Source organism: Cyprinodon tularosa, unplaced genomic scaffold (assembly GCF_016077235.1).
Source record: "Cyprinodon tularosa strain WSP-4 unplaced genomic scaffold, ASM1607723v1 ctg442, whole genome shotgun sequence".
Classification (NCBI taxonomy): Eukaryota; Metazoa; Chordata; class Actinopteri; order Cyprinodontiformes; family Cyprinodontidae; genus Cyprinodon; species Cyprinodon tularosa.
The window spans coordinates 630,171-647,409 of NW_024039166.1; the positions used below are offsets into that span (position 1 = coordinate 630,171).

The window sequence follows — 17,239 nt, forward strand, 5'->3', positions numbered from 1 at the left end:
GTTTTCTTTACCACACAATCTCTAGAATTTAAACCTGTAGCTTCCCAGAAGTCAGATACTTATTCACTGATTTTATTTGCTTCCATTACTGTAGAACATCCATCCATCTACCCTTTCAATTCAATTCAGTTTATTTCTATAGTGCCAATTCACAACACATGTCATCTCAAGGCACTTTACAGCTCACCAGATCATCCAGTTACATTGATTCAAAGTTTTCTATCTAAGGAACACCAGTTGATTGCATCGACTCATTGACTCGAAGGCAATCCCTCACACTAAGCATGCTTGTGGCAACAGTGGAGAGGAAAAACTCCATTCTAACAGGAAGAAACCTCCAGCAGAACCAGGCTCAGTGTGAGCGGCCATCTGCTGACGCCGACTGGGGTTCAAGGAGACAGAAGCAGAGACACAAAAAGCAGCTGTAAAAGGCGGCCCCGTCCAGGAAACACACAGCCAGGCAGACGAGCTTTGAGCCAGCTTCCATGTCAGAGGATGAAGAGAGCACATCCACTCAGTCATGGTCAGAGAAACTGGACTACACTGGAAAACAGGCTGATCTCCAACATCTATAAACAAGGGTGTTGATGGAAGCAGCACAGCAGATATTTCTCTCCAGGATGGAGTCAAAGCCAAACAGGAACAGAGCATAACATTAGAGATTCTGCAGTGGGAAAATGGAGATAAAATGATGAAATGGGGGTCCCTATGTCCTCCAGAGGTCTAAGCCTATAGCAGCATAACTATAGAGATAGCTTTCACCTCTACTTCTGTCTACCAACTTTCCGTCTTTGTCAATTAATCATTCTGTCCTTTGTTCACTCGTCATCACATAAAATATCTTCTATGGCTGTTTTACTTTTTTGGGGTTTAAAAGGAAGCTAGAATTTGAACATGAAAGTGGATGCAGTAATGCTGTTTATCATAAGCCTGCAAAGCGTAGCAATGATGCTAAAAGTCAGCCTGAGAACGGTGTTGACTTCATCTAGTTTGCTAATCAAGCTGCTGCTGCCTGTAACTATGTTTAACGGAAACAAGAATATCTGAATGTTTTATGGCTCAAATCAGAGCTTGGGCTTGATTCATAGATATTAAAACAGCTTTATGATGTAATTAACTTAGGGAAATCCTTCCAAATATTGGAAGTGTATTTATTGAAAAGGCAAAAAATTTATGAGATGTTGTTACACAAGAAAAAATAATGAAACAGATTTTGCTGTACATAAAGATAAGTCTGGTTTGCTTCTACTTCTGCATCAAACGCGTTATGTCCTTGGGGACTGAGAATATATGCTATAGTGTACATCACCCTGATAACACCATAGGTGGTGGCAGCATCATGCTGTGGGGATGTTTCTGTTCATTGGGTATGGGAAACTAATTAGAAGTGGTGGAAGAGCAAACCTGCTGCAATTTAAAAAAAAAAACCTTCAAACATACATTCACAACTACGATGTAGTAAGACTAAAAGCTATTGTTTCCAGCTCATCTGAGTTTCATCTATTTTGCAAATAACTTATCAGATGTAGCTTATTTCTTCTGTTGTAAAAAAAAAGATTTCAAAGGTATTTTTTTCCTCTTTACAACTATGCATTGATTTTTTTCTTTATTATAAATCATCCCACAATTTAATGCCAAAAAATATAATTTGCCACTCTAACCTGAGGGAACTGGAATAACTTTTGCAGTCTGTTCCACCTGTCACATCCAGCACCCCTGGGTGCTCTTTGCAGCCGGTTTGGGGGTGTCTGTCGCAGGGTGATGGGTGCTGCCAAAGAGGTGCATTGTGGCTGCCTGTGAGGGGAGGGGGGGAGGCAGGGGGAGGTTATTGTCCCCAAGCCTGCAGGAGCTGCCATACACTCCAGGGCCAATGGCAACAGAAGAATGCTGCCGAGACAAAGGGCATAACTCCATTCTATAGCAACACAAGCGAGGCATTGTGTTCATACAGGCGTGCACACATGCGTGCATTCGCAGTTACTACAATAACACAAAAAACTATACTGGAGCAAACTATGCCAGAGGAGTACGCAAGGATGCCAAAGACTCATTCATCAACCGGGTTCCCACAGCAGGCAACCCCCCGCTGGACATCTCCATCACAGGCTGAGAATGGCCAGTCAATCCTGGGACAATGAGGCAGCGGGCAGGAGGGAGTGAGAGAGGAGGTCTCTGCTTGAATGTTCAGCAGCGGCCTGTTGTGTCTACGCCTCAAGGCCGGTTCCCAAAAACACCTCATTTGGTCTAATCAGAAAGGCACATTTTCAGGTACTCAGCATGTGTACAAAAAACCAATCGGCTTTATGTGAAAGGCAAAGAATTTAACACCCTTTGTAAGTAACAGATGTTACTTTGTGAACCTGTAGTTTAATCCAGGAGCTGGGACAGAAAATGATTAATGGGGCCATTAAACAAGAGAAAATCCTTCTTTTCAGCAAAGCTTTTATTTTGAAATGTTATATTTCTCACATTAGGTAATAAAGAAAGTCTTTGCTCTTTTTGTTTTTTCTAATAAGCATAGTTAAGAGTGAATTATGAACCTATAATTAGCCAGACAATCATTTTTGATCACATTGCACATTTAATCTGATGACTGGAAAAGAGTACAAATAATGAAAAAATTAATTAAGAAGGTAATTTCCCATTACTTTCAGATCCAGGAGGTCAAATACAAGGAAGTTTAAAAATGTTGTGGTTCTAGAAAAATGATTTGCAGCAATAACTCTGTGGTTTTGTGCTCCTAATTTTTTGTTTTCAGTGTTTCTTTGGTTCACTGAGGTTTGCAGACCTCCATTCCTGCACAGGTCTTTTAAGAACCCATAAAGTCTAGGCTTTGCTGAAACCATAGTAACACCTAAATTAATTTCCTCCTCAGGAGTTTGGCTGAAATTTTTAGCCGTCTTTGAGTTAAACTTTTGTGTTCACAAAAATTGCTTCACGTTTGTAAACTCCTGATTTCCTCAGAGGTTTCAACGTCATTATGCTTCTACTGCTGTGTTTGATCGCTTATATATAAGGCCTCATCTGTTCAAACTGCTCTATCCTAATTGTATTCTGGTTGATTCAGATAAAATATTATGAAAACTTAGAGCTGCTTCTATCATGGCATCCCCTTTAAAAAAACATGCTTGGTAAAACTCTTTGTCTTGGCTAGAGCTTAAACTGAGGCCTTTTTTGGGGTATTTTGGGATATCTGATAGTTTTGAGCAGTCTGATCTGAAGGTGAATTTGCAGAGATGCTTTTTCCTAAGATTAACATCTGTCAGAAATGCTTTTTTAGTGAATAATCAAGTTACTTTAAAATTATGCCCAGTTTGTCTGAAATTATCCTTTAAACATCTTCTCAGGCTGATGTTCAGCGGCAGCTTATTCTGTTATTGCTGAGGTCTTCCCTTATTGGCATTGTAGAAACAATTCTGTATGCAGTAGTCTAGTTGTTAAAAAAGAAATTCAATGAAAGAGGATGGTGAATTTTTTTTTTTTTTTTTTTTTGAATTTTTTTTAATGAATATAGTCTGTAAACCTAAAGCAATATGCATGGTATGGTTGTGGCATGTCAGGTTTGCCGGTCATAAGCCTAATATTGACAAATATTGAAAGGGCAATGTTATTACCATTATTATTAATGTATAATAGAAATTTTACACATTCAGTAATAAAATGTCACAGGGGATGGTATGAGAGGATGGTCATTTAAAAAGGGAGATGATTTTTAAGACGTTTCAAGTCAGGGGAATGCCACCTCCCTCTCATCTCGAGTGCTGCCTGTACGCTCCAGATGAGTTGCATGTTCTGGTACCTGATCATATGTCGCAGATGCTTTGGCCTACAGAGCTGTTCATTTCTACATTTTTAGTTTTATTAATTGTTCATTTTTCTCCGTTAACCTTAAAAAAACAACAAAAAAACCCTTTGAGTTTGAGATATTCAAACTGTTGGAGTATTTAGCGTTCGCCTGTTGATGTACTGTGTGATTCCCCAATTTCTAAAACACAAACCGGCCTTGTTTTCTGTATGTGGTGACATCTAGAGGCTAAATATCCGACTGAGACTAAATCGGTATTCTTATAAGATTGTTGCAGCTCGATGCCAGCACACAGGAACAAATAAAGACAGTCAAGAAAAATTCATTTTAGAGAGGTTTTGGTGCATGCTCAAATAAAAACAATTGAGTATCTTCCCACTTTTACATATTTCTTGAGTCACTGTTTTGTTCCTCATTCTAACTTTTTTTTAGCATATATTAGAAAATGAAAAATAAAATGCAAATCTCAGCTTTTTTAATCCATTTTACTTCATGTAAACTGAACGAAATCCTGAGCAACTTTCTGATGCTAAAAGTAAATTCCTCTGGTGTTACATCATTAACGAAGCATGGTTATGCATCATTGTTTAATGATTAAGTTCTCCTGCTATATTCAGGCCTGATCTTGCCTGACCTGCAGAATCAGTAAATCAAAAAATGAACAAACGATTCCCCCATCTGAAGGGTTTTTATTTCACTTATGACAAAGTTATTATTATTAACATTATGGAGCTAACTCCATATAACTATCACTGTGTAATTTATGAGGCTTTGGAACTGAAGTCACATTTTATGGTTGAAATAAAAGGTCCTTAAGTGTCCTAGTCAAAGTCTAGAAAAAATTGTGTACTGAGCTGTGAATCTAAACAAGCTCATATATAAGTTTCTCCATAGGGACCTCAGTTATGACCGTTTATCGATTGTGCTTCATAGCAATTGTTGTCAATAAGCGTGGATCCACCAGCAATTAGATTTAAGAAGACATTTTTCCACATAGACCCAGGTTGTTTTGAATACATCTTAAAACGTCTGATAAATGAGTTTTAGCATATGTATATAATTTGTATGATACATTTTTTGGGGGGAGGAATTGACTGGATGTTTGCTGTGCTGCAGACATATGCTAGTGAAACATAAGAGGTCAAGAAGCAGAGAAATGTCTGTAAATAAAGCAGGATTTCAACTTTCTCCACCTGTTTGTACTCATTAACCCGTTACTCTGCTGTCTAGAAATGGCTCAGTAGAAACAAGAGAGGCTCAGGAATTAGGCCATCTGGGTACTAGAGGCTATTCGGTCTCGGCTGTGGTCTGTGAGGCGAATCGAGGCAGAGAGACAGGTGAGAAACCTTTGACCCAGAGCGCTGCTGGACATGCCAGGAATTATTCACACTTCCTGGCCAAACGCGTCACGTCGCGAGCAGAAAGCATGCTTCTAAACCCAAACAGCATGTCCTGGTCAGGGGTCCCTCTGTTATGGTCTGCATTATGTGCAGCGGTGACCGAAACGCGGGAGACTGATGGATGATTTAATCTGAAAGGAACCAGCGGAGAGGAACAGGGCGGGTTGATGTGTGTGAGAGGGGGCAGGGAGATAAGGATATTTTAGTCGAATTTATGTCACCCATTTCAAGACCCGTGCAATGATATCAGCTGCTGTTGAGTTGTTGTTCAAGTGATTGTGTCTGGGGTCGGCTGTACTCAGAATCAAACTCCCAACTACAGTAAAACAGCTCCAGGCAACCTGGATATTTGAGTTTTGCGGCTTTTAACAAGTTTTCCTTTCATGATTACTTGAATTTAATGATTTAATTCCATCCATCTTCAACTCTAACCAGCATCCACCCAGCATGACGCTTCCACCACCATGTTTCAGAGTGGAGAAGCTGATTGAGGATGTTTTTTTTTTTTGCCTTTTTTCTCTGTGGGCTGGGTTAGACTCTCCTCCTGAGCTGTGTAAATCTGCAGCTCCTCCAGAGACTTTGTGATCTTCAGGATGGTGTTTATTCAATATCCAAGTTCTACCTAATCTCCAAGGCCTTCGCAAAACAAATTAAATTACAGACACACGTCAAAAACGATCTAGAAATAAGTAAAATTAAGTGTCTTTACCCTTAATTTAAGTAGGTAAATACGATGATTTGCCAATGAAATTAGTATCTTTACTCTTAAAATAAGATAATTAGATAATATGAACTTGAAATAAGACAATGCAATTGGTTTTTCTTATTTTAAATGTAAATTGTCTTGTTCCATTGGCAAAGTGTCTCACTTACGTCCTCAATTGGAGACAAAATGCAATTTAAGAACAAATTACTTATTCAGATTTCCATTGTTTGCAGTGCAGGCTTAATTAGGTGACTTCTGAGTCCATTTATTAGCTTATGCTGTAAAGCTTTTAAAAGTTATGCTTTTCTGTAAAGATATTAGACTAAAAAGGGCTCTATAAGATTGTGTAGCGCACCTCTCAGATTATCTTTTGTAAAGCAATATTTTAATTTAATCTAAGAAGAATTTCTTTTGTCGATTTGTCCCTCAAAACAACTCAGTTTGTGATTTTAATATCCAAACGCAAGGAAAACTAAAATTTTTGCTGGAACATATTTGACCAAGGCAGACAAACAATGTGTGTGGCCTAAATAAAATAAAAGGTTAAATATCAAATAAAATATTTGATATTTAACATTATGCTGCTGTGATAAAAGATGGAATTGGTTACCAGGCTGCAGTAACTGTGGAAGCTGTCGTATACTTTATAGAAACATAGGAGTTAAATCAAATTTGTAATTGGCTGGATTTATGCTTTAATATTACCATAAACAAGGGGAAAAAAAGGAGGTGAGCAACAATATTCATAGATATATACAAATAATACTGTACATGGGCACATTTAACTGAAGAATAAGAACTTTTTGAGTCCAAAGGGAGTGTATTCATATAAAACAAATCACAATTTATTGTGATATAAACATTAAAAGGTTCTTAACCTTCAGAAAAGCTTCAGAGCTGAACTGAATCTGAACTGTGCCTCGTTCAGCCATTTTCTTTTTTTTTTTTTTTTTGGAGCGGGGATACATTCTGATCTGATCACAGGCCCACCTGAACCGGCTACGATTTAACCACCTGCAGTGGCTTATATGGCTTGCTCAGCATCACTCAAAATGTTTTTAACACAGTCTCTTCACACAGGGTGCAGATGTGCTGCGTACGCAATCCACTTCAGGAAACTGACTAAGAGGGGGTCTATCCGTCCTCTTATTAGTGCGTCCGTGTTGGGTTCGTCCATCTTAGGCTAAAGTGCTGCAGAGGAGGAAGAGCAGTTCTGCATTTCAGGTGAAATCTGCTTGTACTCGAATGTAATCATGCAAGAAGTTTGCACAGGTGCAACAGAGATATTTCTCTATGAAATACCTCCAGGAGTGGCATTGCACTGTTGTTGGACAACAGCGGAAAAACTGAGGGATACTATCATCTCAGTTCAGTCCCTCAAAAACGTGCTCCCACAACGAGAGCAGAAACAATCCATCATGTCTCTGTTTCCTTTTACCAGTTGCAGTCTTTTTTTAGCAGTGTGAGGACTTTGCGTCCCAGGCTGGCCTTCCACGGCTTGACGAAGCTCTTCATGTTCACCAGGAGCCGCCCCTGCTTACGGTCCAAGTGACCTGCCACTAGGTACTCCACACCTGTTGGACAAAACACTGGAATGAGCTCAGTTCATAAACCCTCCTTTAAAAATCTTCAAAACAAGGAACTTTGCTCTATTAGGACCTCAATGATTTGCTGTATAAATGAAACCAAAAGCAAAGCAGCCCAGAGCATCATACAGCCATCATCACCATAAAAGCTGTTGGTTAAATAATGTTATAGTGTTAAATTTAGTAATTTCAGACAATTTATTTAATTTTTTCTCATTATTTGATGGGAAAATCTTGTTGATTGTGGAGATGCTCTCTGTAAAAGTGAAGCCTGCACCCTTCCCTGGATGCTTTTGTCCCCTGGATGCTTTTGTCCCATTTATTTTATATTTTTAAATTACGAAGTCTCTACTAGTGAGACCTGCAGGGCTTTAGAGGTTTTTCTTTTGTCACCTTCTTGATGCGTTGTCGATACGCTTTTTGGCATATCTGTGTAACACTACTTGTACTGAAATATGTCAGTGACTCGTATTCTTATCCATCCCTAACTTAGTTTCTTTTTAAACTTATTTTAGATCAATATGATGCTTTTCTTTTTTTTTTTTTTTTTTTTAGAAATTGTAGCCTAATTCATGTTGTTAAAAAAGGTATCTATTTATTGCTGGGTTTGCAGTAATTGTGTCCAGGGGTGGCTAGTATAGATAAAATTATTGTCATTAAAGATCTCACCAATCAAAATAAAGGAAGATTTTTTTTTTTTTATTGATTCACATTTTCTTTGATCTAAAACAATATAAAAAAAAGACAGTTTGTCTTTCAATCAGATAAACTAAAACCAAAGGGGATCAGAGTAAAGGCGGCTGAATAAAATTCAAGCAACACTTTACAGACCTTTTATTTTTTTCCCAAAAATATGTTCATAGAATGATGTGTATTTTTTTCCCCGACTTCCCTGTAATGTGTAACTTTGTGTTGGACTATCACACAATATCCCAGTTAAATGCACCAATTTTACTGTTGCAACAAAATGTGATAAACTGGATGAATGTTCAGTGTTCAGTGAAGGTCCTGACTTTGAGCCAAACGCCTCCTTTTTTGGCTCCATTGTGTGGGTTAGTGTCTGACCTGGGTTAAGGATGGGGCAGGTGCATCCCCGAGTCGTCCAGGACTCCGGGTAGAGCGTGACCCGACCTCTCTGTATCTTTAGCTTGGTGTTGTGGCTGAAGACCTTTTGAACTTTGGCCTCTACCTCAGCGTGGGAGCCTTTATCGTGGGCAGACAGCACTTTCACCTTTAGCACTAAAGGTCAAGAAGGAAAGAAAACAGATGCTGAAACCGAAACACAAACTCAGGAGTCATCTTCCTCACATGGGAGGGCTGTTCTGTAGTGTTGATTATTAACTAAACCGGCTTTATAAGGTCAAGATATGTCTTTTATTGAAACATTTTTAGATCTTACCGCAGAAATTCAAACCTATTAGCATAAGTTTCAAGTCTTCACTCACCAAATCCTTTAATTTGCTGTTTATGATAAATTAATTATAAAATAAATAACTCTGAACCTCTGCTTTAGAGCCTGAAAAGCAGGAAAGAGCCGGGAAGTAGATTAAAAACAAAGTGAGCATAAAACACGGCTGTAAAAACAGAAATAAGTTACTCATTTAAAACCCCACTTTAAAAAAGATACAGACAAGGCGTTTACATAACAAACGTAATGTAATAGTTTTAGTTAGCAAAGCTACAATACAACTGTTATGACGAGAGATCACCTGAACAAGTTGGTAATAAAGACATAAATTTAGATTTTTTTTTCTTTTTTCTGAGTTTGAAAGAGCTCTTGTGGAGCTCATGTTATAAAACATGTTTTTCATGATAACTTGATCTCAGAAATCAATATTTTTTCTTACTGATTTGTCCAGTAAGGAGAAATGTGCAGCAGCAGTAGGTTGAAAACAGCACCCTAGGCCAGGATTTAAATGCACTCTGAGGGGAACCAAGTCTTTGTTGTTTTTTGTAGCTACACATATTTTAGTAAAAATGTAACTCTTTGATTGTTCCATTAATTCCACAAGACTTCATGGTCTGGAAAATGAAGAAAAAATATTTAGGAGCGTAACAAAACTTACTATGCTTCTCGTCTCACATCAAACATCTACAACGGAGTATTAGGGCCAGGCTAGAGATTTTAAAATGTTTTTTATTTTCAGAATAAAGTTGTAATATTACCAGAATGAAGTCTTCATACCACAACTCGTTTCAGAAAGAAAGCTTAGAGCTCCGACCAGCATATGATGGTCGACCAGCACCAAAAAACAACAACTTGAGTCCACTTTGACATCCTGCCCAATTTGATGATGGTGCTCAAAGATTTCCTTATTTGTGAAACCAGAGCCAAAGAATAACTTCACTCGTCTCGACATTCCTCATTTTAGGGAAGACAGTGCTTGAGTGTAAGAGTTGTCATAAAATATAACTTTATTCTTGTAATTTTATGACTATTCTCGTTGCGACTTTATTCTCGTAATTTTACGACTTTCTTCTTGTAATTTTACGACTTTATTCTCCTACTTTTACGACTTTATTCTTGTACTTTTTGATCATTCTCGTTGCGACTTTGTTCTAATAATTTTACGACTTTATTCTCGAAAAAGAAATATTAAATCTTTAGCCTGGCCCTAATACTCCTTTGCAAACATCAGAACTGATTGGGAAACTATTCAATTTTATAGTAGATTAAATTAGAATATTTTCTTATGTCTAAAGATAAGCAAAATGGACTAAGCTGCTGCTTTTATAATTCACTACCCTTAGACAAAGGTCCATAGTTTATCAAAGGGTTCTGCAACATGCAGCTCTGGACTCTTTGAACCGTTTACAATGGCTCTTAATAGTTTCTAATAAAATTAACTATTTAACTATTAACTTTTTTTTTTTTCCATCAAATAAAATCCTGTAGGACAAAAAAAATCAATGCTTCATCTTCATGTTTTTCCTTATTTTATAAGGCTAAAAATACAATGAACTGTTTATGTTGGAAGATATTTAGCTAAATATTAGGCTGTGTTTTAGTAAAAATTACTGTAATTATTTTGCGGCTGTAAACGATCCGGGGCTAAATGCATCTTTGAACCGTAAAGGTTGCAGACCTCTGGTTTATCATTATTTTTTGGTTTGCATGCTGCAACCATTTCATTAAAATCACATTTAGGTTTTCAGAGAAGAATCAAGTTCAGGTGACTCTGATAGCAACTCTAGTATCCTCATGAATGTCTTCTATAACCAAAAACTTGGATTTGGAGATGTTCTTGGTCATATTGTTTTGTTTAAAGATCCAATAGAGCTTCACCTTCTTTACAGAAAAAGCAACACCTTTTTGTTTCCACAGGATTTTCTGATACTTAATCAAATAAATGGAGGTTTGCTGTTCCTTAGGACATTGTTTCTCAACCTTCAAGTTTAGACCCCTAATTCAACATGCACCGCTGTCCATGACCGCCGACCCAATCCCCGGTCAGTATATTTATGTTGCACTTACGGAATTAAACACTCTCAAACACACTTCAGATATAAGTCTTCATCATCTTATTTTGAAAAAAGAGATTTTGAAAAAGATAAAGCCGCATCAAGAGACCAACTTTCTGAATTGTCTCTACATCCTATCTTTTTGCGGTGAACAAATAACACAAACTTTATCTTTGTATGAAATAAAAAAATAACAGCGTGTGCTAAACTTTAACAAAACACATTAGAGAACAGTCCATGTTTGAGCTCTCAGAAACAGATATTTAAAATTAAAGACGAAAAATAACTTCCGGGTCAAAGCAAAGTTGTTTTGCTGCAACTATTTAAGGTGATGGCTGGCCTGCTTGTTTGAACAGAGCAGCTACTTGGCGTTATGCTAGAAACGTCAAGGACTCTGCGGAGCCGTGATCTGTATTTTTTTTAAAACTGTATTTCAGTGCAGAAAACATCTTTGGTATGTAATAAGATTTGTGGATGCAAACAACACTTCAGTTGCAGCTTTTGACAGTGCTGCCTACTCTGTTGCTATTGACAACCAGAACTCTTCCAGCAACCATGCAGAGAACCAGCAATCTGTAATGTGCAATAATGTAATAATCAGAGGAGAGATCCAGAAGGTCATCCTGCAGCTGTGATGACTGACTGACGTGATGAAGATGGTAAAAAAAAAATGGCATTTCCTGTTGTACTTTTCCAGCCTTTTATAATTTGGGCAACATTTATTGAAATGTTAAAACAGGCTCCTGAGGTGAGAGGCAATAATTAATTTCATAGTATGAATGGTTATGTCATAACTCTCCATAAAGTATTCAAGCTCCAGGAACATTTAAACATTTTACCCTCCCACATGAAACCTACTGGTCCTGCATTCTCTTAAATACTGTGACCTTAATTGACATGTTTATTGCTGTTTTGGTGAAGCTCGGTTATGGCTAACGGTAACTAGTTCGGAGTAATAAAATGCCACTTTTAAACCGGCCGCTCTCCATGCTTCAAATGTCCTGTCGGAAGTGACATCAATTTTGCACATTTAGATTTTTCCAAAATGGTGGCCCCCAGAAATCATCTTGCGACCCCAACTAGGTTTTGGAGTCTAAGGTTGAGAATGGCTGCCTTAGGAAACAATGATGACCAGAGCATCGCTTGGCCACCACTATGCTTTACTGTTATTTCTAGATGCCTCATTCTTGCAAATCCAAACATACTGCAGATCCATCAACCGAAAAAGAAAGAATCAAAATTTTGATCAATGACAGAATCCAAAATCCCTGCTTGTGTCATCTACGTATAAACAGTAGCTGTGAGCAAATGGGAGACGTCTTTTCTTGCTCGCTTTGGTCAGCAGTGGTAGACATCATGATCCTTTCAGCATTAGTCTCAACGTGAAACTAAAACCACAGATTCTTGCTGCACATCTTTTCGAACAGCTTCTAGTTGGCTAAACCTCCAGCTCTGAAACCTTAAGAGGTTTCAGAGCCTTTGATATCTTTGTAGATTTTTTTCCTTCTTGAGCAAGGAAATGATCTCTGTATTCCTAACATGTAATTAAACAGTCTAAGTATTTAACTTTATCCGAGGCAAACCTGACTGGTGCCTGAGACCACGCCTGGTTTGTAAATGTTTGCTTTTATGAAGAACCGTATGCGGGGGTTGAATAATTTGGAAACTGCAAAAGGATTTGGTGTAGAATGTAGACAATATCTTCAGAACATTAGTTTTTATTTAATCTTTTAAACTTTCCTAGTGACATTTTTTTTTTTTATTGCAAGCACTGAAATTGTTTTTTTGTCAGAAAACCTACTTAACAAGTGGGGCCCAACTGTATCTGAACCAAAACAAAATCCTTTTCTTCTGTAAATTTATTAAATAAGAAGAAAAGTGTCCAAGACTAATAAAGAATGAATTCTTGCAGAATCTGAAACAATGAGACCCCTGATAATGGGTTAAAGGTGGATACTTGCTCTCTTACCGTATCCGTAGTTCATGGTACAGAAGAGTTTACTGTTGGTCAGAGTTTGCTCTTTGCACTCGCACTTCTCTGCAGGGAAGAGACAAAAGCACAATTGTAGCATAATCAAATAACGTGTGTGTGTGTGTGTGTGTGCCGTGTTCCTGTGAGGTCCCAGACAGCATATGTGGCGTCTGGAGAATGCAAGTAAAGTATGTGTCCAGTGAGGAATGTGCTCATAAAAGCTGTGGTTACATGGAGGCAGTGACGAAAAAAGCAGCACTGTTCACACTCTGAGGTCACCTGAAGGATTTGACCATCCGTCACTGGATTTCTTGGATTGACGTAAAGGGATGAATCTCACCTGAGTAGTGGAGAGCAGAAAAAAGTTCATGTTGGCCGAAGATCCTGACTGGTTCGCTCGAGTTTCCATCCAGGTTGTAGAGTTCCAGGTCTGAGCTGTAACACAACATCACAGATTGAACCTATATAGCTGCAGAACACATGAAAGAAAAACAAAGACTAGGACACCTAGAATTCCTGCAGTTATTTTGTTCCCCAGAGATGGAAAGAGTACTAAAGAATTGTAATTGATTAAAAGTATCTTTACTTTGCCTAAATTCTACTTGGAGTAAAAGTAAAATACCCATCTCAAAATTTACTCAAAAGTACAAAATTACTTCATTTAAAATGTAATTTGAGTAAAAGTTACTTAGTTACTTTGAGTTATTTAATGCAAAAAAGGATGAGTCATGAATTGAATTGACCACAAGGTGTTTTAATCGATTTCAAGGCGTATTTCAGTGGACATCCACACTTGCAAAAGATCAGCTGGGCTAAAGAACATACTTCTTCACAGCACAGTGCAGTTCAATCCTACTGTCCAACAGACAACACCATGATAGGAATAAAGAAACTTTAACTGCATTTTAAAGTTTTTTTTTAAAATGCACACAAAATTAAATGCCCAAAAGTTACCAGAAATCAAACTAAAACGCAACAGGATCCCACTGTTATTAACAAGCTCCTCATTTACTGATTTTAACTGACACTTGTTTTACTTTAGTAGTGATTTTTTAACTGACACTTGTTTTTACATCAATTGTTTATATGTTTGAATTGTGTAAATAAAGTGCTGTTAAAAGTCAAAAGTCTTCTTCTGTTTTTTAATGGTGATTCAGTGTCGGTTCCAAAACACAGGGGTTTAAATTTCCGGCCTCATTTAATTTTTTCACCATTGATGTTTTTTTATTTTTTTTTACTCAGTAACGTGAGGGGGTTTTAAATGTAGCGAAGTAAAACTACTTAGGTTAAAATTTACTCGAGTAAAAGTAAAAATTACATATTTCAAAAACTACTCAGAAATTTACAAATTACTCATAAAAAGTACTCTATTACAGTAACGTGAGTAAATGTAATTCGTTATTTTCCACCCCTGTTGTTCCCACATTTGCAGAAAGACTAAAGGAGATGTAGGATTTTTTAAAAATCAATTGTGCACCTTTTTGGTTGGTAATCTAATAAATGTGACAAAAATCACAAAGTTAAGAAGTTGTTAATAGTTTACCAAAGCACTATAGTTGATTGAATTACAGCCTGACTATCTGGTTCTATTTGATAAAGATTAAATGAATGGATTTAAGTCAAATGTGTGCAGCACTACATTTATAATTGTGACTTTATATAGATTTGACCTGTTTCTCTTGTAAAATTACATCTATTGTAAATAAGTTAATAAATGCAATATAAAATTGAAAAAAATGATTAAATAGAGGATTGTTGAACATTATTTTAGAAAACATTACCATAATCACTTATCTTCTGCTAGCTCTTTATTTTAAATATTATAGGGTGATGAATTTTATCACTTACCCATACATGCAGTCCCCAGTAAATGGGTCACAGTCTCCTGCACAGTCACATGGGCGACAGCCGTATTCATGAAAACCCCAGTATCCCACCATGCATCGGTCGCACTGCAACCCCCCGACTCCCGGTTTGCAGATGCAGTTTCCGTTGGAAGGGTCGCACATGGAGCCATCGGTCACGTGAAAGGGCATGGAGCCCATTGGGTTACAGGTGCATGCTGAAAAGGAACAAAAATTCCAACGTTTTTTATTAAAATATCTGTAGAAACCAATGACCAGAAATTGTTTAGTGGTACAAACAAATGTGTATTTGTAAAACACAAACCAACTTGGCAATAAACACATTCTGAAGGTCTTTTAGTTTCATTATAATAACAGTTGCACTATTGTTTGCATGGTGTTTCAGAAGACAAAGCTCGTTATCTTTCTCTTATCCAACAAACGTTTGTAGTTCATTTATGACTTAATAACCATCACAAACACAGTCTGCTTACTTTGACCTGAAAACAAAAAGTTTTTGAATGTCTGTCCAAAACCTAAATACCAGCCAACATTTGTTCAAGGGCAAAAACACTCAAGTCCACACCTTACACCTCTCTGTCTGCTCTTGGTTTCCCTCATGTTGCCTAATTGTCTGCTAATATGGTGTCCTTTAAACAACCTCTAAAAATAATGTTTTTACACAAATGTAATTCCACCCAGGTTTTTACCTGCAGTTTGAGAAAACATGCATAAATCTGTTATAATGTTTAGGGAAAACACGGAGCCAAGAAGTGGAAATGGGCAGAAGGGTCTGAAGCTATTCCCCTCTGATTAATGGGGTTTGGGTTTTTTTACTACATTCAGCACCAGAAAAGTAAATAAATCTGTTTGGTTATTGTAAACAAGCATTTTTGTGAGTCAGAAGGCCTGTTTACTTCCCCCTTAATGGTGCCTCAAATGTAATATATCGTGCCACATAAATGTACTCTATGTTATATTGCAAAAGACTGCTAGTAACTTAGCAATTAATTTTTTTGGGGGGAATTAAAATTAAATCTGCTCTGTAGTAAGACACCTCACAGTTTGATGATATTTTTCCCTCCCTGAAACTAATGACCTCCTTAGTGGCTCTGAACCAGAGTTTGGAAGCTGTGGATAATTTAGAGCTGTTGTTTATAAAAGGCCTCTTCAGTTGCATTTTTTTCTCTTTTATTTAATGTTAGCAGATAATGTTTACACTTCTCCGCCTTCCTAAGAAAGTCTCTAGTGCTTTGTAAAGGACCAACCATAAAAATACAATCTTTGCAAGATGGTTAAACATAAATACTGCTCTCCGCATCATCGTCCACCATGGTTGTTGTTTTTCCTGCCGCTTCTTCAGAGAAAGACCCAGAATAGTGACCTTTGTCGGGTATTAATGGCATTCAGGTCGGATGAATGCGACCTGGCCGTTCAGACACAAGGTCACATTTGAAAAGATCAGATTCGTATCGGATTCAGGACCACATAGCCAAGTGGCCTGGGTCGCAGTGGTAAATATCGGATCTGTGTCGTTCAGACCGCCATGATCTGACACAGGTTGCAAATGGGCTAAGAAATCGGATTTGGGTCACTTCAGGCTGCTGTGTGAACGTAGCCTTAGTTGCTCCAGGAAGTAGCCATGGGCACATTGTCAAAGAGCATCAAAGTTTTTCACAAAAAAAAAATCCCCAACGTTACAATCAGACACTCGGCCAGATGGACCAACAGTTTAATGTTTATGCCCAATTCTGAAGCTACCATCGTAAAGTCCAAACTGAAATCAAAACTGATGGCTCTTTTAGTCTTTTTAAAATTAACTGCTTATGTGGGAAATGTAGCCCTAGTTTGCTTTGCTTAGCTGAGGGGTGGTACCTGGTGAGGGCTCTGCTGCTTTAGCCAATCTTCAATGTTCAAGGTCAACACATGAATAATTTAGTATTTTTGGGGTAATTTTCTGTAAATAGAACGATAATTTAGATAGAGAACTGAAGTGGTCTTATCTAAAATGCCAGTTTATCTCTTGCCAATAACCATATCCTGGTCAGTCTCTTAAAATAATTTCCTGCTCATTCTAAAGCTACGTTTTGAACCTCAACAAATTGTCCTGTTCGCATTTAGAAGCCTAAATGGATGCCGTATAACTGCGTGACGATGTACCAAACCAATGAACCAAACTATTATCGTTTTCTTTTGAGCGATGACAAATTTATCCTCGTCAACATTGATCTAGACTGTTATTCAGATCAGCCACCCAGGGCGGTGAAGATAAGAGAAACTTTGTCATAAAACTGAGCTGAATACAGTATCCATAAAATCATAAAGATATCACATCCGTATACCTAACAGGCACACAAGGTGAAAAGGCTGGTAATATTTAACAAAGACTACACCTTGGTTCGAGGTAAAGCCCCAACACGTGCGCTTGGTGATGGTGTTGTGAGTTTGCATAGCAGAGTGAGAA

General features: G+C 37.6%; 1 protein-coding gene across 1 annotated transcript in view; it reads right to left on the reverse strand.

Annotated features, from left to right (window-relative positions):
- Positions 1–6,823: 6,823 nt before the first annotated feature.
- ntn4 (netrin 4) overlaps positions 6,824–17,239 on the reverse strand; it is a 40,374-nt gene continuing 29,958 nt past the window's right edge. Inside the window, exons 6-10 of the mRNA XM_038300222.1 lie at positions 14,780–14,993; positions 13,272–13,366; positions 12,929–12,997; positions 8,563–8,736; positions 6,824–7,485 (exon numbers count right to left, since the gene is read on the reverse strand). Of these exons, the coding sequence (XP_038156150.1) occupies positions 7,346–7,485; positions 8,563–8,736; positions 12,929–12,997; positions 13,272–13,366; positions 14,780–14,993 (692 nt within the window). The 3' untranslated portion in view covers positions 6,824–7,345. The remainder of the gene's footprint in view (positions 7,486–8,562; positions 8,737–12,928; positions 12,998–13,271; positions 13,367–14,779; positions 14,994–17,239) is intronic.